The sequence below is a fragment of the Podarcis melisellensis genome (genome assembly GCF_964234715.1).
Source record: "Podarcis melisellensis genome assembly, chromosome: 2".
NCBI classification, from domain to species: Eukaryota; Metazoa; Chordata; class Lepidosauria; order Squamata; family Lacertidae; genus Podarcis; species Podarcis melisellensis.
This window is the reverse complement of record NC_138529.1, coordinates 107761035-107782186: the sequence shown is the minus strand read 5'-3', so window position 1 is coordinate 107782186 and position 21152 is coordinate 107761035. Positions and strand designations below refer to the sequence as shown.

General features: G+C 46.5%; 3 protein-coding genes across 7 annotated transcripts in view; 1 reads left to right on the top strand and 2 right to left on the bottom strand.

Annotated features, from left to right (window-relative positions):
• The window catches only part of LOC309365131 (C-type lectin domain family 2 member B-like), a 123762-nt gene extending 121126 nt beyond the window's left edge, over nt 1–2636 (bottom strand). Inside the window, exon 1 of the mRNA XM_081903303.1 lies at nt 2572–2636. The gene's annotated coding sequence lies outside the window, so the exon portion shown is untranslated. The remainder of the gene's footprint in view (nt 1–2571) is intronic.
• A 2821-nt stretch (nt 2637–5457) lies between these two features.
• Nucleotides 5458–19554, bottom strand: GTF2H4 (general transcription factor IIH subunit 4). Of its 3 annotated transcripts, none has more exons than XM_081902868.1 (14): nt 19417–19554; nt 17969–18105; nt 16307–16411; nt 15912–16043; nt 14749–14845; nt 13911–13999; nt 12584–12695; nt 12416–12484; nt 11336–11419; nt 10576–10708; nt 8813–8943; nt 8562–8609; nt 7265–7343; nt 5458–6168 (listed from the first exon to the last, which is right to left on the bottom strand). In XM_081902868.1, the coding sequence occupies exons 2-14, from the start codon at nt 18097–18099 to the stop codon at nt 5996–5998; spliced, it is 1383 nt and encodes a 460-aa protein (XP_081758994.1). In that variant the 5' UTR covers nt 18100–18105; nt 19417–19554; the 3' UTR covers nt 5458–5995. The 3 variants fall into 3 exon arrangements, with proteins under 3 accessions (XP_081758994.1, XP_081758993.1, XP_081758995.1); XM_081902867.1 differs by having other exon boundaries at nt 19306–19463; XM_081902869.1 differs by lacking the exon at nt 19417–19554 and having other exon boundaries at nt 16307–16439; nt 17969–18077.
• Nucleotides 19540–21152, top strand: part of VARS2 (valyl-tRNA synthetase 2, mitochondrial) — a 121675-nt gene continuing 120062 nt past the window's right edge. For all 3 annotated transcript variants that reach the window (XM_081901439.1, XM_081901437.1, XM_081901438.1), the window contains exon 1: nt 19540–19665. The gene's annotated coding sequence lies outside the window, so the exon portion shown is untranslated. The remainder of the gene's footprint in view (nt 19666–21152) is intronic.

Below are 21152 nucleotides of genomic sequence, written 5' to 3'. Positions count from 1 at the left end.
ACGGGATGGGGGGGGAGGAAAGGAAGGCAAAAGTCCCCCCCCCCCAAGCCAGCCCTCTCTCTCTCTCTCTCTCTCCCACCTGGAGCCTGCAGGCAGTGTGACTAGGAAAGAATTAGAAGGAAGGACTCGATCCTTTCCTTAACCCTCTGCTTGCCAGGAGGGCAGGGGATTCCCTGCTCTTTGTTGAGTTTGAGCAAACGCAGCAACAGAAGCGGGTGGGCAGTAAGACCCTGAGGCAGAATGCAGGAAAGCAGCAGCTTCTGCCTTTCCTCCGCCCAACCGCCCGGGCCCCCTCAGGCGCCTATGACTCATAGGCAGAGTAAAGCACAGCTTTGTACAAGTTACTTTATACACAGACTAGATTCAAACTTCTTTCCAAAACTTCAGTACTCCAACAAGAAAACTGTTATGTCATCCTGCATATAAGGAAGAACTTAGCCAATCACAGCCTGTTGCTCGGCTTCCTTATCTCTGTAAACCAGTTTTTCCACATTGTCCCAGCCTCTTCACTCCCAACTTGGCTCTCTCAAATTCAGTCCTGGGCTGTCCGCATGGCAGGATGAAGTGGAAATCAAGAAGAACTTCTGAACAGGCCACGCAACTTCAGACAGCAGCTGTCTGACATTTTAAATTATCAATTTGCAACAAAACAAAACCCTCTGTGCAAGTAGAAAACCAGGAGATCAAGGAGAGGAGGGGACTGAGCTCTAAAGCCTTTCTCCAACGGCATGCAATTTCTTCCCTGACTCAACAAGATTTTCAGATGTGGGAGCCTTCGAAAAGTGCACCCCTACTTATAATTTAAAGCGGTACAGCCCATCTGTTCTGCAGGGGTGTATAGATTAGGCCACAGTGCAAGGGGATGCAGAACAGTGGGGGAAGCTAGGAAAGAATCTGCTCCATAGAACTAGGGAGGGCAGAACTGCATCGCTCAGTGGCAGAGCAGCAAATCTCAAGTTCAGTCTCTCAATGTTTCAGGCAACTCCCCTTTTTGAAATTGTGAGCAGTCACTGTCAATCCGTGTGTAGGGAATACTGAGCGAGATCAGGCCAATGGGAACAGAGCCGTTTTGCAGAAGCTCTTGGTAGTCATTTGTGAGTCTCTCCTATCCCTTGACAGGGCCAGGCCAAAGCCTTTTGGCACCTGAGGCAGACCCCCCAAAATGGCATCCCATCTCCCCGCCAGTATCAGGGAAGAAAGACTAGCATTGGATCTGCTGCCTCTGTGGATCCTGCTGCCTGAGGCAGTCACCTGATCTCATGGGAGGGCTGGCCCTGTCCTTTGAGTCATGGTTCACCATGTATAAGGTGCCCTCCCTTCTTTCAATAACAAAACCTGCTCCCTGCTGTATTTTTCGTACACACTAAACACTGCCCTCAGTGGCACTAGGCAGGTGCATATTGTATTATTACACGTCTGCCGAAAACTCCAGTAAGCCCGATTGCAGCCACATAATTTAATTACACTTAGAATCATAGAACTGTAAAGTTGGAAGGGACTCTGGGGATCATCAAGTCCAACCCCCTGCAAGGAAGGAATATATGAGGATTGAACCCTATGGGGATTGAACCTGCGACCTTGACTTGTTTTAAAATGTTTAAATTTTACCTTGCTTGCAATAATGATTCCCTACACACTTGCTTTTATTGGTTTGGTATTATAGTCGCGTTTCTAAGTAGCAAAACATGTGCCCTGCTTGAATAATTTTGTTCAACATGCGGCTTCTTCGTTTTCCAAATAAAAGAAGTAAAACCACATAAGGAGTTTGTATTGGTGTGTGTGTCCTTGTGCAGTCCCAACAATTTAAAACGTGGGTGGGCAGATTCAGATCCACGCAATTCTGAACAGATCAAGAAACAATAATCATAATGAACAGTGGCGCTCTTTCCTCTGCCCCCATCGAAATAAAATTATCTCAAGCTTAGCTTCGGCTGCAATGTGCCGCATGAACCTCAGAGAGTTGCCGTCCCGTGGCATAAAAGACGACCGTGCGAAACAGTCCCAAGGGTGGCAGAAATCTTTCTTTCTTTCTTTTCAGATATAAATATATACAACACACAAGATGCACAAAGAGAGACTCCTTTTCGTGCGGCTCCTCGCAGCTTTGTACTTATAATAAGGGAGTGTGAGGTATGGGCAGAAATCCGAAGGAAAGGAAGGGAACCAAATTCTTTCTCGGCTGCGTCAGCCATTCGCGATGGCAGGCGGCCAGGCAGTTTCCCTTGCTAGCTTTCCTCCCGCCTGAACCACCCTTACCCAGCGCTATAGGATTTGAAAATAGCAACGTACATATATCACCATCCGCAGGTGGCTGCGCACGAAGCAAGAAAGTCGCCCATATTTCGTGCGCCCTTTTGGCTTCGCTTTAAAAGACACGGAGCTCCAAGCCTGGAGACCGCCGCCTCCCCGACTGTTGCACAAGACGAGTCGGCAGAAGCAGCGGGACGCTTTTCCTGACACCCGCCTGTCCTGTTTCTCCTGCCCCCCCCTTTAAAAAACCAATTATTGTACCTTAACGGTACAACCCCGCCTCCCAAAACACCAAAAAAGCGAAATACAGACGGCACTTACCCTCATTGCAAGCGCTCCACCAAAACTCAAGGCGCCCAAAATGGCTGCACTATTGAAAGCGGAACAGTTTCAACGTCCAAGCACTACGTGGCGCTTCTTTTGCTTTGCTTTTTGGCAGCCTTCCTGTTTTCACGATAGGATTTGCGCAGCGCCAGTTTACGAAAGTGTGCCATTGCATATGTGCCGAGTGCCGTATCGCCCACCCCACCCCCACTCCAAATAAGTGAATGGGTGAATAGTGCATTTCTGGGCGCAGGGTTGGGGGAGAGGATTTGCTCCATCATTATTGTTTATTATTTTCATGAATCATCTTTATACAGTATAAGTAACTGAATGACTCCTCACCCCCACCCCGCTTCAAAAAAACGGGACCGAGAGAATGTCATTTGTTAGCCTCCATATAGCTCAGTGTGGGGCTGATAACACCAAGGTTGCAGGTTTCATCTTTGCAGGGGGTTGGACTAGATGACCCCAGGGTTCCCCCCAACTCTACAATTCTATGATAATAAAATTTGCACGCGCCCCTCCCTTTTCCTTTACACCCAGGTGCTTAGATGCTCACCAAGCCGGCAAATGATTTCAGACAGCTAACAAAGTGGATTGTTGCCAGTGAACCTGACCAACCTGACGATACACACCTCTCAGACTCCGCAAGACGCTTCGGTTTCACACTGGAAGCGATTTGCAACAGCACATCGCTGACACCTAGTGGCGGATGGTGCGAAATCGGCGCCAAAGATGCGAAAACAGATATTAAAACAGCTGGACGCAGGCGCCTACCGAGAGGGGAACATGACTCACCCAGCTCTGGTCCTCCCAGTGCTCCCTCCCCCTGCTTAAGTTACGGTCCCTCAGGGCCCCTGTCACCACGCGATGGAGGTGCCCCATAGTCAATCTGGCAGCAAGAGATGTTCAGTTTCTGTTAATTGATTCTCATGGAAACTTACAGATTCTGGCTTCACACAATTAACTCAAGGCCGTGTCAATTTGCTCTTGGCAGAAAGCCAAGGTCTGCTTGACCTAGAAACTACTTACTCTGATTGGTTAACGACCAGCACTCAACTCTGTTATCTAGGAATGCTAGCACAGTTTGTGTTAGGGGTGGGTGTGTTAGGAGAAGAAGTGCTGTGTATGGTTAAGAGAGAGAGAGAGAAAGAAAGGATTTATTTTGCTTTGTTTTGTATGCAGAAACTCTGCTGGTTTTATTTTTCCTTTTAATAAATCCTGTAAATAGTTATTCTGAGTCTAGCTGACTAGTCATTTTCACCTCAACTAGCTTCTTCGCTGTGCAGGTAAACTCTGCTACGTTTGGGCTAAAGCCATTAGAGCTATGCCTGACACTTCAAAGTTCCAAGAAGAGATGGGGGTCAGGCAGCCCCCCCAAGGACAGCAGAGGAACCTGCTGAGTATTGTAGTCAGAATCTCCCAGCTCAGGGTGTTGGCCCTTCAGTTTCTGCTGCTTCTGGGGGTGCTTTCAGTGATGTTAGAATGTTTATACTTTCTTTAGTTCATAACATGTATAAACTGCTTGATTGTAAAAACAACAACACAGAACCACCCTCAAAGCATTTACAAAAAAAGCGTTCCTTTTGCCAAGCCCACCCAGATATGTAAAGCTGACATGTATTTTAATCCGTGATTTCACTTTATAATGTATACAGTGGTACCTCGGGTTACATATGCTTCAGGTTACAGACTTCACTAACCCAGAAATAGTACCCTGGGTTAAGAACTTTGCTTCAGGATGAGAACAGAAATCGTGCAGTGGCGGCGCGGTGCCAGCGGGAGGCCCCATTAGCTAAAGTGGTGCTTCAGGTTAAGAACAGTTTCAGGTTAAGAACGGACCTCCGGAATGAATTAAGTACATAACCAGAGGTACCACCGTATATTGAAACTGCAGATTTCATTTGTACTTATGTCATTCTTTTAGTTTAAACTTGTTTTAAACTCTTATTTTATGTAAACCGCATAAAGGGGTTTTTTTGATTACAGGTATCCAGATTCTGTCAAATTAAAATAAATATTTTAATACCTAAATCTATCTATGCCATTTTCTGCCAATACTGCATTTGTTATTTAGTACAGTAATTACCTTTATATCCCACCAGTGGTGTGCAGTCAGTGGGTGAGGGGGACTAGGCTAGTCGCCTAAATTCCCCCCTGGTGTCTCCTTCTCAAAGCTTAGGAAGCTTCTGCCTGGTTCAGGAAATAAGGCGTGATGTTTACAGGCAGAATGTCAAACATGTGACATTGCCACCGCCCCACCACCACACTTGCAAGCTGGCGCCTATGGCCATAACTGTTCCCCTATGAAAAATTCACCACAAATCACTGTATCCCACCTTGCGTCCAAGGAACTCAGCCTGGCACTGCAAAAATGAGGAAGGGGTTAAGCTAGGCATCCCCAAACTTGGCCCTCCAGATGTTTTCAGACTACAACTCCCACCACCCCGAGCTAACAGGACCAGTGGTCAGGGATGATGGGAATTGTAGTCCCAAAAACATCTGGAGGGCCGAGTTTGGGGGTGCCTGGGTTAAGCCAATCCTGTGCACTCTTACTCAGAAGAGCTGAATTGGAGGGGGGAGGTTGTATTTCTAGGTAAGTGTGTGCAGGATTGCAGCCTGAAAGCCCAGTTACCCACTCACAAGGGAGCAAGCCCAGATGGGGTAAAATACTCTGTTTTTTGTGGGCTACTTTCCATGGCTGATTAACCACCTGGCCCAAACAAGGGTTGATTCAACTTTGGCACATAGTCTAGACTCTAGAGGAAGCACATTTGCCTGTAGTTCTTGACCTCTCTTAAGGTTTCCTCGATGTACTCAGCAAACCGGTGTCCTGAGCTCCTCCGTAACACAAGGAGAGAAGGGAAAGGAACCCATCTAAAATAACTTCAGATGTGGGTGTTTTATTGCTACTTCTATCGCAATAAAAACATTACAAAAAAGAGGCTATTTACAAATCTGATCCGATGTTGTTACCCTGCTTGATCCGGGTTTTAGATCAACTTTCCATTTAAACGGTGTGAGTCGGTTCCAAATCCATGCTGGCACTATGGCACGTACATTTTAAATGGATGCTTAGTTGTCTTAACCTATTCCGTATCAGCAGTAGCCCAACTGGAACAGCGGGGCCACATCTGCTCAGAGAATGAGTGGCAGCCGGCAGCTGGCAAGCTTTAGCCACTTCTGTTAAGAGGAAGCTGGACCTAGAGACGTTTTCCTGCTCCTCTTAATCAGTTCTTGACTGGAGGGGGAGTCATCAGACAACCCCTACAAAACCTTCTTCTCCTTCCTCTTTGTCTCTCTGCTACTCCTTGACAGTTAGGGGCAGGGGGGATGAAGTTAACACCCCCACCCTGAATCCTGTTTCCCAGCAGAAAAGTGCAAGGAGAGAGATCTGGGAGTGCCGGAAGTTCCCCGGCCTTCAGGAACTGTGTTTCTGCCGCTTCCAGAAGCGCTTGACGTCCGAGTGGCCAGCGGGTGTCACCACCATGAGACGTTTGGCCGGGTTCTCGAAGACAAGGACCCCCAACTCCTTTGCGTGGTTGCGCAGCAGCTCAAAGTCGACCTGGGACAGGAACTGGTTGTAGAGGACACCTGGGGAGAGAGAGGGAGCAAGACATGGTGAAAAAGCACAGAGGAGAGCTCAAGAGTTTGAGATGTGAGGAGAAGATGGGGAGGCAGGTAGAGAAGGGAAAGGAACAAGGGAGAGGATTGAGGGGGAAGATGGTGGATGCAAAGAAGGGGGGATGAGAACCATGGTGGATTTGATTTAAATCAAATCGATTTAAATCACTAGTCAGTAAGATTTGATTTAAATCTCTCTCTTTTTACAGAAAGACTCAGTCTTGCTGGCATAATCTTAATATTTACAACCAGAGGAAGGTTCCGTTTTTGGACAAATAAATTTTCAGAGTACTTTTTACAGTTATATCAACAATTACTGATTTGGTTATAATATTAGAAATACATAGACAGATAATTACAAAATTATTGTGAGGTTTAATAAGTTAACTATCAATATTGGGACAACTTTTCTGCTGTACTTTATTGGAAGAAGAAAAACGATCATTTCCTTAATAACAATTAAAATGTTTTATTTAACTAAAACAATAACATTGTAGCATATGTATCCATGACTGTTAACTGATGTGGTTAAACAATTTTATTTTCTTTAATGAGTTTTAGCACACATGAAAAACTTAAAACAAATACTTATTTCCTGATGTATAGCCTTTGGACTATAACGTAACTTAAATAGAAAACTATCTTTAGAAACATTTTTTCCTCCAAAAGCATGTTTTTTTTAAAATCCAATTTAAATTCAAAAAATCAAATTCAAATAAAAAAAACCTGATATATATATTTTTTAATCATTGATTTTTATCCACCCTGATGAGAACACAACTGGTGCGCTGCTCTTCTGTGGTTTCCAGAATCTGGAGTTCAGAAGCATTGCTGCGTCTGACCATGGAGGCGAAAGAGCGCTTGATGTGAAAGGAGGAAGAAAAAACACAACATGGGGGAGCCCAGAAAGGTGGATCTGAAGCAAGAAGGAAGTTGGATGGGATGGAAGCGGGGAAGATAATCTGCCAGAACGCAGAGATATTTCCACAAGAGATATGCCCCTTCTCTTCCCCATGTTCTTCTCTCTTTTCCACCTCACCAGGGTTCCTCACCCACAGACACTCACCCTCAGAGAAGCGGAGTCTGTCTCGTTCCAGCTCCCACAGCCGGATCTGATCTGTGATGGTGGGAGGCAGCACTGGGGTCTATGGGACAAGACATCAGAGAAAGAGTCAGGGACGCATATGGAAAGGACAACGCGGAAAACAAAAAAATGATCTACTGTATCGGCCTGAAATAAAAGCCTCACGTTCCCCCCAAATTCCGACCATGAAAAGTTAAAGTGTGGCTTATAATCATGACCTTATGGTATGCAGCCAGGAGCTCGAGGAAAACAGCACCAGGAACAGCGAGGAATGGAGAGGCTCATATTTGGGTATTTTATATATTTTTTCTCCTCCCCCCCCCCCGCCTCCAATTTTAAAGGTGCAGCTTATATTCAGGCCAATACGGTATTCCTATTGCTGCAGCAGCCAAGGCTTCCATTGGAATCTCCCTAGCAGAGGTTACCCAGAACCCACAAGGCCACATTCCAATTTCTCTTGCCAACATGTGACGCCCATCCTTAGCCTTTCATAAGAAGAGCCCCGCAGGATCAGGCCCAATGACCCATCTAGTCCAGCACAATGTTCTGATAGTGGCCACCCAGATGCTCACGGGAAGCCCAAAAGTGTAGCCTGAGTGCAACAATAAATAACAGTAATAAAATTATATACAGTGGTACCTCTGGTACGAACTTAATTCATTCTGGAGGTCTGTTCTTAACCTTAAATCGTTCTTAACCTGAGGTACTACTTTAGCTAATGGGGCGTCCTGCTGCCGCCGCATGATTTCTGTTCTCATCCTGAGGTAAAGTTCTTAACCCGACGTACTACTTCCGGGTTAGTGGAGTCTGTAACCTGAAGTGTCTGTAACCCGAGGTACCACTGTACTGCCCTACGTCCATAGACTTCAGGGCGGTTCACAGCATAAAAATACAGTGGTACCTCAGGTTACATACGCTTCAGGTTACAGACTCCGCTAACCCATAAATAGTACCTCAGGTTAAGAACTTTGCTTCAGGGTGAGAACGGAAATCATGCAGCAGTGGCGCAGTGGCAGCAGGAGGCCCCATTAGCTAAAGTGGTGCTTCAGGTTAAGAACAGACCTCCAGAACGAATTAAGTTCTTAACCCGAGGTACTACTGTATCCCTCTCCCGACTTGCGATTCCAGGCAACTCGCATTCTGCCTCCAAACAGCTGAGCTGGAACATAGACTTATCCCACAAAGTCCTAAAAACAGCACCAAACCCTTTGGAAAGGGAGGTGTGATCCTTTTATGCAGCGATCCACTGAGTGACCACACCCCGTGCCGTAATCCTCACCTGTTTCAGCATCACAGAGTGAGCTCTGGTACGTAGGAAATGAATGATCTGTGGGACAGAGAAAAGAAAAAGGGGACGAAGCAGAGCTGGCCTTAATACTATTTGACTGACACCATCACTTGACTGCTTCTACGATTCCCAGTGCTGGCTTCGTCTGTGCTGGGAAACCAGCCCAGTAGACAGAAGCGAACCACACTCTGCTAGGCTCCCTTTAAACTGGTTAACCCAACAGCCCCTCCCTGGTTCCCCACCTGGTCTGCCGTGATGCCATTGGCGATGGCTTGCTGCACGCTCTCCCGGGTGACTTGAGCCACCACCAAGTTGGGGAAGCGGTAGAGCATCTCGGAAAAGAGGGCGATGAGCGCAATCTGTAGTTCGGAATCTGGAAACCAGGGCAGAGAGAAAGAGAAGTCAAGAGCTTAACTTTTGAAAGCAAGTACACCCCTTCTACCCAGAAAAATGCCTGCCAAGCTCAGATTTTTTTGGTGCGTGTGAGATAGACAAAAAGTTACTCTGCACATGCTCACATGTACTCTCTTTTAGTATTATTTCACAGCTGAACCCAAGAATGGGTGGTTAATAATAAAATAAAATAATAATAATAATAATAATAATTTATTTATACCCCCCATCGGGCTGGGTTTCCCCAGCCACGCTGGGAGGCTTCCAACAAAATATTAAAATACAATAATTCATCAAATATTAAAACCTTCCCTTAACAGGGCTGCCTTCAGATGTCTTCTAAAATCAGATAGTTGTTTATTTCCTTGACATCTGATGGGAGGGCGTTCCACAGGGCGGGTGCCACTACCGAGAAGGTCCTCTGCTTGGTTCCCTGTGAGAACCTACCCTGCCTGCAGAAGGTCTCAGATTCAACCTCAGGCATTTCCAATTACAACAGCCTCTGTCTCCCAGAAAGCTGATGCCAGTCAGAGTAGCCAACATTAAGTTTAGTGGACAAACAGTCTGACCTAGGAGCTTCCTAGTCCTGAACTAGACCCCGGTGAACCTGGCGTTCACAAAAGCCCTCCAAGAGGGAGGATGACTGTCCTGAATAATTAGTGGCTACATACCATGGTCTCTTCTCCGTTTAAGTGCCATTGGGTTACAAAATCAGCGTTATCATTTTGGATCTGCAGAGGACCATAGAAAGCTGTCTTACACCGTCGCTCCACTGAGCCATTGAGTTCAGTATTGTCTACTGGGGTTTCCCAAATTTGGGTCTCCAGCTTCTTCTGGACTACAACTCCCATCATCCCTAGCTATAGCAGGACCGGTAGCCAAGGATGATGGGGAACAGTAGTCCAAAAGCCGCCAGAGACCCAAGTGCAGAATTCAGCGGCCAGGTTGCTCACCGGAGCAAGACCGTTTGAGCATATTACACAGATCCTGGTCCAACTGCACTGGCTACCAATTAGTTTCCGGGCCCAATTCAAAGTGCTGGTTTTGACCTACAAAGCCTTAAACAGCTCAGGACTGCAATACCTCAAGGATCACCTCTTTCCATATGAACCTATCCAGATCCTGAGATCATCTTCTGAGTCCCTCTTTTGTGTGCCTCCTCCTCGAGAGGTCCGGAGGGTGGCAGCACGAGAACAGGGCCTTCTCTGCAGTGGCTCCCTATCTGTGGAATGCTCCCCCCAGGGAAGTTCGCCTGGTGCCTTCATTATACACCTTCAGGTGCCAGTCAAAAACGTTCCTTTTTAACTGGGGATTAACCGGGCATTTGGTTGATCTGGGTTGGGGGGGGCTGTTGGGTTGTTGTTTTCATTAGGTATTTTGTGGTTTTATATCTTGATTTTATTCTGTGAACTGCCCTGAGACCCCCAGGTGTAGGGCGGTATATCAATCAATCAATCAATCAATCAATAATTAATAATATGGGAAACACGGATTAGCTGAGGCTCCCCAAGGTTTCAGGCAGGGGACATTCACAGCCCTACTTGGAGATACCAGGAATTGCACCTGGGATGCATGCAGAAGCTAAGATCCACCCTGAGAGTCAGCCTCTGACCTGTGTAGGCATAGATCCTGTAGTTGGTCTCCACAATGATGAAGCCCTGGTAATGGGTGTCCACTGCGGTGCCCGAGATGCCAGAGGAAAGGTTGATAGCCAGCCGTGTGGGATAGTAACGGCGAGATTTCCTCTGGAACGGGAGAAGGACAAATAATGGCAGCAAGGCGCCTGCAGGCTTGAAATCCCTCTTACCTACCTAACTCTGCTTACAAGTGCCACTCCAAACTTCCACTGTGAACTCATTTAAGTTCCACATCTTCGCAGCAGGTCCTCCAAAACGTTCGGTTCCCCAGCCTACAACAGGGGGTACAACTTTCTGCTGTTTCTTCCACCCTGTTCTTTCCCGCATATGATCTAACTCAGCCAACGTCCTTGGGGGGTCTTAGGTAAAGGTAAAGGGACCCCTGACCATTAGGTCCAGTTGTGGCCGACTCTGGGGTTGCGGTGCTCATCTCGCTTTATTGGCCGAGGGAGCTGGCATACAGCTTCCAGGTCATGTGGCCAGAATGACTAAGCCGCTTCTGGCGAACCAGAGCAGCGCACGGAAACGCCATTTACCTTCCCGCCGGAGTGGTACCTATTTATCTACTTGCACTGGTGTGCTTTCAAACTGCTAGGTTGGCAGGAGCAGGACCGAGCAACGGAAGCTCACCCCGTCATGGGGATTTGAACCGCCGACCTTCTGATCAGCAAGTCCTAGGCTCTGTGGTTTAACCCACAGCGCCACCCGCATCCCTTGGGGGGGGGTGTGTCTTACCTTTCTCTGAAAGACGAGGCCAAATTCCCGAAGGTGCTGGAGGAAATTCAGCAGAGACTCGCTCATCCCTTCCACGGAATAGTCCTGGGAACAGATGGGTGGAAATGGGGGCTGATTTACTCACACACACACGGTGGGGGGGGCACCACTTGGATCAGTCAATGCTTCATGCCTGCCAGCTGAATCAGGCCAAACTACTGAAAACCACCAGGAGGCAATGTGAAATTTCTCTCTGCTGCAGTGATGATAGCGCATTCACACATGCAGGTAACACATCACTGCCAGATGCTGCCGATATCAAGAACCTGCATGTGTGGAAGAGCCTACGGACATAACACACTTAACCATGCTTTGTTTTCCTGAAGCCCAATATAAACACCACCTCCAAGTGACTAAAGCTAAGAATGTGGTATTCTGGTCTGAGGAGGGAGATGCAATCTGGTTTTGGAAAAAGCATGATTCATGCATTCCCCGCCCACCCCCCAGTCTTATAAAATCCCAGAGCTGAAAGGGGGCAAGGACTCTTTTTCCTCTTTGGGCAGCCGTCCAGGCTGAAGCATATTCCCTTGAGATAATGTAGCTTATGATGGGAATTTTTTTAAAGAAGGGACACCATAGAGATTTGTCAAGTTAAAATAGGAAAATAAACAGGAATCAATCCTAAAAGGCATCTGGGGGAAAGGGGAATGTTTTCCCTGCAATGCAGAATTATGGAGTTGGCCCCTCCAATCCTTTTGCTCCATGCTTTAGAGGCTCCACTAAGAGTGCTCCCCCCTTCCAATACCCCCCTTCACAGACCCTACGATCAATGGGGAGTGGTGCCACTACTGGTACTGCCTGGATGGAGCTGCAGGGCCTCTTCCGTGGTGGCTCCTTATCTCTGAAACGCCTTCCCTTGGTAAGCTGTGCCTGCCTTTGTCCATGATTAACACCCAGGAGGAATTGGCTGAAAGGCCATGCTTCCTGGCAGCCCTGAAATTCTAAATACGTACAGGGTATGCTTTTCCTTGTATTTTCAATTGTCCTGTTTTGCTACTTTGCTGTTCGCCAAACTGGGAGCTGATGGGGGAAGATGCTCACCTTGCCGAGAGTGGAGAAGCTGAGCTGGAAGAGAAAGGAAAGAATCTCCACCAGATCCATGCCCCGGGTCTAAAGGGGGAAAGAAGAGGTGGTTAAAACACAACAGGGAGATTGCCAGAGACCGGGGGGGGGGGCAGAGCCGGAGAGGTTGCCCCCTCTTCTCCTCACCTCAGCCGACTGGAGATACTGCAGCATGAAATACCAGAGCTGAGATGAGGTATCCAGCAACAGGAACTGGAAGCCAGAAGATGTGATGCAGGGAGGCTCCCCAGGTTCAGAACTAAAGAGGAAACACACAGAGGCTGGAGGAAAACAGAATGAGGTCCTCCTCTGTGGTGTATTTAGGTCTAGTAGCTCCATCTGGTACGCAGGCTGAGACCCTACCTGCCCGCGGACTGTCTCGCCAGAGTGGTGCATGCTCTAGTTATCTCCCGCTTGCAATGCGCTCTATGTGGGGCTACCTTTGAAGGTGACCCGGAAACTACAACTAATCCAGAATGCGGCAGCTAGACTGGTGACTGGGAGCATCCGCCGGGACAACATAACACCGGTCCTGAAAGACCTACATTGGCTCCCAGTATGTTTCCGAGCACAACTCAAAGTGTTGGTGCTGACCTTTAAAGCCCAAACAGCCTCGGCCCAGTATACCTGAAGGAGCGTCTCCACCCCCATCATTCTGCCCGGACGCTGAGGTCCAGCACTGAGGGTTTACTGGGCCGAGGCCATTTAGGGATTTAAAGGTCAGCATCAACACTTTGAATTGTGCTCGGAAACATACTGGGAGCCAATGTAGGTCTTTCAAGACTGGTGTTATACGCTATATGCTTCATTAACTATTCTCAAGTAGGCGGTGATTGTGGATTTTAAAGCCCACCAACAACATGCAGTTACCTATAAAAGGTAAGATAAAGGACCCCTGGACAGTTAAGTCCTGTCAAAGATGACTATGGGGTTGTGGAGCTCATCTCGTTTCAGGCCGAGGGAGCTGGCACTTTTCAGTTTTCCGGGTCATGTGGCCAGCATGACTAAACCGCTTCTGGCATAACAAAACACTGTGACGGAAGCCAGAGCGCACGGAAACATTGTTTACCTTCCCGCTGCAGCGGTACCCATTTATCTACTTACACTGGTGTGCTTTCAAACTGCTAGGTTGGCAGAAGCTGGGACACAGCAACAGGAGCTCACCCTGTCGCAGGGATTCAAACTGCCAATCTTCTGATCAGCAAGCCCAAGGGTCTCAGTGGTTTAGACCACAGCGCCACCTGCGTTCCTATGCTGCGATCAGCACCACCATTGCCACATGGTTTGTTATGTTGCCCCCAAGGTGTTCAAGTCAGTGGGGCCTGCCATTCTTTTAAGAGTGACATGACTTGTGACTCCTAATCAGACAGGACCAGTACTGAGAACTGCGCATGGGATGTTGAGATAGCTACTTTTACCATTCATTCCTACTCCCTCAACCCCATAGTTTGTCTGCCCCTTCTTTGCCACTTACCTCTTCATCAGTCCAGCTTCAATAAGTAGCTGAGCTAAGTCCTGGCTCACGGCTGCACTTGGAGAGCCCACCATGAAATGCAGGATGACCTAGGAGGATGCACAAAAATGGAACCGGGTGGGAGACAAAGGGTTTCTCCAGACTGGTTCGCCACTGGAAACAGGCCCTGGTGCATCCACACTGTTCTACCACAGCTATGGCAAACAATCAATCTTCCCACAGCCCAGATGAGGTGGCGTCTCCAAAAGACTCTTACAATGGAGCCCCGTCCTTGCACCACAAGGACAAACAAAGGTGAGGATATTTATAGCAAGAGTAATAAAAAGAAATTGTTATTTAGGGGAATTGAATTTAATTCTAAATTATATTCCGGAAACGTGGGAGATTACAAGGGGTCAAAAAAAAAATATGGATGTACCATGCCATATTAGAAGCAAAAAAACTTGTTTTGATGAATTGTTAGAGCCGCAAAAAGATTCCATTGAGCACATGGATTGATAATATGGACAGACTAGCTACATACAAACGAACTGTATGTTGACGCAAATTAAGAATGGATAAACATGAAGAAATCTGGAAGAAATATTTAAGCGATAAGGCAGAAAGTGGTGGGAAGTAGGGGGAGAGGTGGGGAAATATTGATAAAAAGGTGTAGTCATAGGTATATCAGTATTCAAATATGAATTGTCAAATTGTGTTATTAGTGCTATTATGGTTTTTGTTGTATGTGTTTATTGCTGTTGTTGTTTGTATTGAAAAAATGATTAAATATTTTTTTTAATAAAAATAAACACAATGGAGCCCTGTAACAGAGCACAAGGCCAAACAAAACACTCACCTCCCACCTCTCCTCGGCGTACTTGTCAAGAGACGGGACATCCCGGGCGTGTTTGTCTGGGCCCAACTGGCCAGTGTCATCAGACCAGGCCTTACCTCTGCAGAGATAAGATGCAAGGAATGCTGTTGGACAGTTATAGAGCCAGCAGAAAGCCGCAGGAGGGACAGAGCTTTCTCAAAGCCATGATCCCTGGCCGTAGAACACGAGAGCTGGCATTCTGAAACCCGGCCGCCATTGCCTTCCACAGGTATGAAAGCGACAATGTTGTTCTCAGTCAGAAACAGATGGTTGTAATCAATGTGCTCTTTTGCTCCCAAACATCTTACCTTCCACATCATGGTCAACTGTGATCCATGACATGAAAAGCTCCTCCAGCTCTCAGGGGCAAATCCCAGTACAGGACTTCCAATCAATCACATTTGCTTGGCTTGTTTTGCTTCTAGTAATCATGGTTTCTTGGAGGGGAGATTGACAAGGAATACGCAGCATGCCGTTCCCAATCACTGATTACACCAGGGTTTCCCAAACGTGGGTCTCCAGCTGTTTTTGGACTACAGTTCCCATCATCCTTGACCACTGGTCTTGCTAGCTAGAGGTGATGGGAGTTGTAGCTGGTGACCCAAGTTTGGGAAACACTGGACTAGACGTAACCATGTCTGTGCCAATGCCAGCATGAGCATTAAACGATGGCTAAAGCAAGCCAAAAAAATGTGTTAATAATAACAATAATTCACATGCAAGAAGGCAAGTGTCTGAAAAACCCATGGTTTGCAAGTCGCCCCACTGTATTTGTGTGGGGCTGTTAGAAAAGAAGTTTTCTTTATTTCATTGCTCTGTTTATTAAGGAAAGCATTCCTAACTGCAATGCAACTAAAGCAAATTGGTCAGAGGCCTGGTTTGCGCTTAACACCTAACCATGGTTTGTTTTGCAAATATCTGATTGGTCTGAATGTCTGAATCCAGCCCTGCTGATTAACAGCAGTTTGTTTCCTAGAAATCAGGTGAACCCATGGCTTGTTGTTGGCTTGCAAACTGTGCCTTGTTAAAGCAAACTATGGTTTAGCGTTGTGTGTGAACACAGCCACATACGGGATTATCTTCAGTGCATTAAATGCACCAAGCCTCTGCCTTGGTTCCTAATTCTCTCCATGGCTCTCACTTACCCTCCCAGCAAGGCAATACGCAGGTTCTCCTTAAAGATGGGGTTCAAGACGATTCCTTGGAGGCCGCCAGGGAGCAGCTGTGTGTGCCAGAGCCGCAGCCCCAGCAAGACATCTGAGCTTTCATCCTGCTCCCTGAAAGGCAAGAAGCAATTGTGAGCTAAGCTGAGTGCAAAACCGGGCTCCGGGGAAGATAAGGATCAGCCGGGCTGTTCCCTTGTCGAAGGGAAGAATGTAATATACGAATTGGATCAGAAGATACTCAGAAACTCATCTGTGTGTGCATGAATCACTAGGCCCCCACAGAACAGCGGCATGGTTTCTCTTGCTGTTCTGATACTTTGCTACACAACTGACGTTTTTGCTTCGACACTGTCCTGTCGCAACCAGCAACTCACTTGGTGAATTCCTTCTTGACCCATGAGGCCACAGCGGCCTGAGGGAGGGGCTGTTCCAGGAAAAGCATCCTCATGACGTAGTTCTTGGCCAACCCTGGCAGCTCTCTGAAAATGTAAGAATGCAAGGACAGTGCTGTGAACACAAAATAAATAAAAATAATTTATACCCCGCACATCTGGCTGGGTTTCCCCAGCCACTCTGGGAGGCTTCCAGCAAAATCTTACAATATTCATCAAATACTAAAAGCTTCCCTAAAAAGGGCTGCCTTCAGATGTCTTCTAAAAGTCAGAGAGTTTTTTATTTATTTGACAACTGATGGGAGGGCGTTCCACAGGGCGGGTGCCACTACAAGAAGGCCCTCTGCCTGGTTCCCTGTAATTTTGCTTCTCATAGCAAGGGAACTGCTAGAAGGCTTTAAAGGTCAGCACCAACACTTTGAATTGTGCTCGGAAACGTACAGGGAGCTAATGTAGGTCTTTCAGAACTGGTGTTATGTGGTCTCAGCAGCCACTCCCAGTCACCAGTCTAGCTGCCACATTCTGGATTAGTTGTAGTTTCCGGGTCACCTTCAAAGGTAGCCCCACGTAGAGCACATTGCAATAGTCCAAGGGAGAGATAACCAGAGCAGGCACTACTCTTGTGAGACAGTCCGCAGGCACTTAGGGCCTCAGCCTGCGTACAAGATGGAGCTTTTATAAAATACTTTTATACCATAATGCAGAGGGTGGCTAATCCGAGGCCCTCCAGACATTTCTGAAAAACAGCTCCCATTTTCCTTGCCCTTGACTCTGCTGATGGAAAACTGACGGGAACGGCAGCAACATCTGGAGAGTCAGAGATTAGCCACAGCATCTCCTGCTCAGAAGGCAACATTAAGGGTCGACTGTAGGGATGGGGAACCTTTGGCACTTGAGATGTTGCTGGACCACAATTCCCATCCCTCTTGACCATTTGCCAGGGTCCAAAAACATACAGAAGGCATCAAATTGGGGAAGGCTGAGCTGGAATAAATTGCTTAAAACACACAGATCAATGTGTGGACAGTTTAGCGAAACCGCTTTCACAAGCGACGCCAATCAAGTATTTTAATCATCTACTTTTAAAAAAAACTTGGAAACATGCTACTGTTTATTTTATTTATGTATTTAAAAGATTTTTTTATATAGCACCCGTTTGCATAAACTAACAAGGGCAATGTGCAATATGAAATACCAGAAAACAATAGAAAATATAATCACGGGAATGACTGGCTCATCTACAACAACAACCTATTGGAATAATACTACAAAAAAAAAGACTCGCCTTTTCCTGTTCTTGTGAATGGATGCAATTATATACTAAAAGCACCATTTAAGCAAGACACCAGAATGCATACAATAAAATAAAATAAAATATCTGCACATCTTGTTTACAGGATTCTCACCCAGTGCAGGCAACTTTAGAGAATCGAGGATTCGTGATTCAGTTAAGGTCAAGCCTAAGGCTGTAATCTTAACTCCACTTACCCAGGAGTAAGCCACATATAAACAGGACTTACTACTGAGTAAGCATGGTTAAGCTTGAACTGTAAATAATATAGTTCGGAAGTAAACTGATTCTTTTATTCCACCCTCCCCACTCTGGCCAGCACCCCAATATTTGGGAAGGGGGTTCTCGCTCACCGAAAGACGGCTAGGCATGTGGCAGGATGGTTGTAGAGCCGGTCTAAGATGCCAGGGCTGAGACCCCGCAGGAATTCATGAAGGTTCTTGCATTTCAGCTGCACCCTCTGCAATTTCATCACCGACTCCATAGTAATCTACAGGAGGGAGGAAGTTTTAACAGGGTTTTTTTGGGGGGGGATTCTGAAACCAATTATTATCAGCACAGGTAAGCACCCTATTGCGAATCATGGAACTGCAGGGTGGGAAGAGACCACAAGAGTCATCTTTAATAAATAATAATAATAATAATAATAATAATAATAATAATAATAATAATTTATTATTTATACCCCGCCCATCTGGCTGGATTTCCCCAGCCACTCTGGGCAGCTTCCAATAGAATATTAAAATACAATAACCTATTAAACATTAAAAGCTTCCCTAATCTAGTCCAACGCCCTGCAATGAAGATATTTTGCCCAACGTGGGGCTTGAACCCACGACCTTAAGATTAAGAGTCTCTAGAAGAAGAAACACCCTGCCGAAAGTGTAACAGCCTGAGCTCCGGCCTGCTACGCAGAACATAGACACAAGTAGGGTCAGGATCTTTGCCCCTGTGCAACATTGCAAGCTCATTCTTCTTTTTCCAGATTCCTTACCCGCCTTTAACCAAAAAGGTCCCAGATCAGGTTACAATAATATGTGACTACTTAAGCGGTTTTTTTAATGATTAAGTGGAATACATAATTATGTTCCATACACACACATAAATACTTATCAGTCAAAATAATATATAATCTGAAAAATAAGGTGTATGCGTTTAAAATAATAATTTTATTGCGTTTTAAATAAAACAACAAAACAGAACAACAAATCTGCATGAATATATGCAAGCTTAATATCTTACAAATACAAAGCCCTTACCCTGAGGCGGGAACCAGCTCAAGCAATAAAAGAATCTTCCATATTTTTAATCAGGAAGTCTCTTCTCCCCCTCCCTGCCGGCCTCAATTGCCCTTACAGTACTTCCACTACAGGCTGCGATCCTGCTCAGCCGGGCTCTGAAGGTGCAACGTCTACTCAGGAGTAAGCCTCACTAAATCCAGCGGGAGCTACTCCTAGGCAGTAACTGCTTGAGAGCCGCCTTCGAAGGGTGCTAATTTACCTTGAAAGCCTGGATAGGAATTGCACCGATCGTTGCAAGACATTTGCAAAAAGTCTTTTGCAATTTCTGGGCAATGCATGCGGTTTTGCGCTTGCACTTTCCCGTCCCACAACTAATTCCTAGCCAGTCCCGTCGCCTCGAGGAACCCCATCTTCCTTTCTGCAACGTCCCCTTAGGCTGCAATCCTCACCTCGCTCCCGGGAGAGTAAGTCCCATTGAATTCAATGGGGCTTCCTTGTGAGCACGCGCTCCCGGAGCTGCAGCGCTGCGCTCTCTCCACGAGCCTCGATCCAGACCTCACCTCGCATGCATTTTCCCGATCTTCAGCTCCTCCGGATTTCTCTCGGCTCAGACAACCCAGCAAAGCCCTTCCTCTTCCTAGGGCTCTAAGCTCCCGTCATGCATTTCACACGAGACAGACAGGAAACCCGCCAGAGAGCGGTCGGGGTCGACCTCTCGCTCTGCACGTGAGCTTCTTGCTTTTCCCCTCCGCCTGCAGAAAAAAAGCCGCGCGTCCCCTTCTCCCTTTTTGCAGCGGGTGCCTCTGAAGGTAAGAGTCTCTTAGGAAACTTCATTGCAAACATGTCTCTTTCGATCTCTGACCTGATCGGAGTCGTTGCCTCTCCCCGCCCCAGTATTTCAGATGGACATTTTCTTTCTGAAGCGCAGAGTTGTTGTTGTTTTTTTGGCACCGTGGCTGTTTCCTATTTTCGGCATTGATTTCTTATTTTTTTTGCTCACCGCAAGAAAATGTCTCAAAGTGACTTGCGAATGCCATAATGTGCGAAAAGAACGTGACAGTCTGTTTAAAAAGACACAAAGAAAATGCAACAAATGTCCTTAAGGGATCGGTCAAGACCATGGCAGATTTCAAGTGATTTTGTATGTGTTTTGGAAACCTGTACCTTATATTGTATCTCATTGGGTTGACTATGTCTGAAGCAAGAGGAAGAACAAGTACACTAGTGGCCAGAGCTGGAAACCTTTTGGAAAAAGGGTATTTTTGAGGTTTGATGGCTCATAACACCACTTTTTTTGGGGGGGGGAGTAATACCATAAAAGTATATATGAATGGGAAGTTAATTTAATGAAGAATGTAATGCAACAAAGTTTGTTCAATTATCTGTATTCTATCAAATGTTATAGCCAAATAACCAGAAACGGGAAGCACAAATTGCTTAGGACTTAGGTTGATATGCAATAGCTTTCCTTCATTTGAATGTAGCCAATGAGCATGAGTGTTTAGAGAGCCAGCCAGGTGTTATGAGCCATCAATCCTCGGAAATACACTTTTCCCAAAAGGTTTCCAGAATTTTGGCCACTAGTGTAGGTCCTCAGCGTGGAGAGGATGGAGAAATGCTATGCGGTGACAAAGAGAAGGCAGAATTACTCCGTACCTGCCTTGCCCCTTGAAATATACTCAGTCGCAAAGTGATTACATGCTCTTTATTCAGCTCATAGTGGTGAGGAGGAATGAATGAATGTCCCCTCAAAGTATCTGCTTTATATACATTATTTACACAATGGGCTGCTCATGATTGGCTAATTCTGGAATTCTACTGTAAGCCAATCAGGTTGTGGATTCACTTCTATCTGGAGCATGATTGGGTGGTTCCTGCCAACCAATCATACTGCTGCATTGTTCTAAGACCAATCAGACTGCTGCATTCTGAATCCTATTGTTCTAGGACCAATCAGACTGCTGCAGTTTGGATCCTATTCAGTTCAGTACATAACACCCCTGTCTTCACCCAAAAGGAAATCTGAAACATAAAAAACTTCCCTATACTGGGGTGCCCTCAGATGGCAGAGAGCAGAGTGCACTTTTCAGAAAATTGTCATATTTCTGTCTGGTTGGGTGAGAGGGAGGGTTAGGCATCTTTCTTGACGGTAAAATTTCCTAACCACCCACCGGCGCTCGATGGGATTCAGCTTGTGCCATTGAACAGGGGTCAGCAAACTTACCGCGCCTTGGGCCGGTGTCTCCAGCGCCGATTGCGTGGAGGGCGGGGGAGGGCGTTGCCCATATGCGTGTGC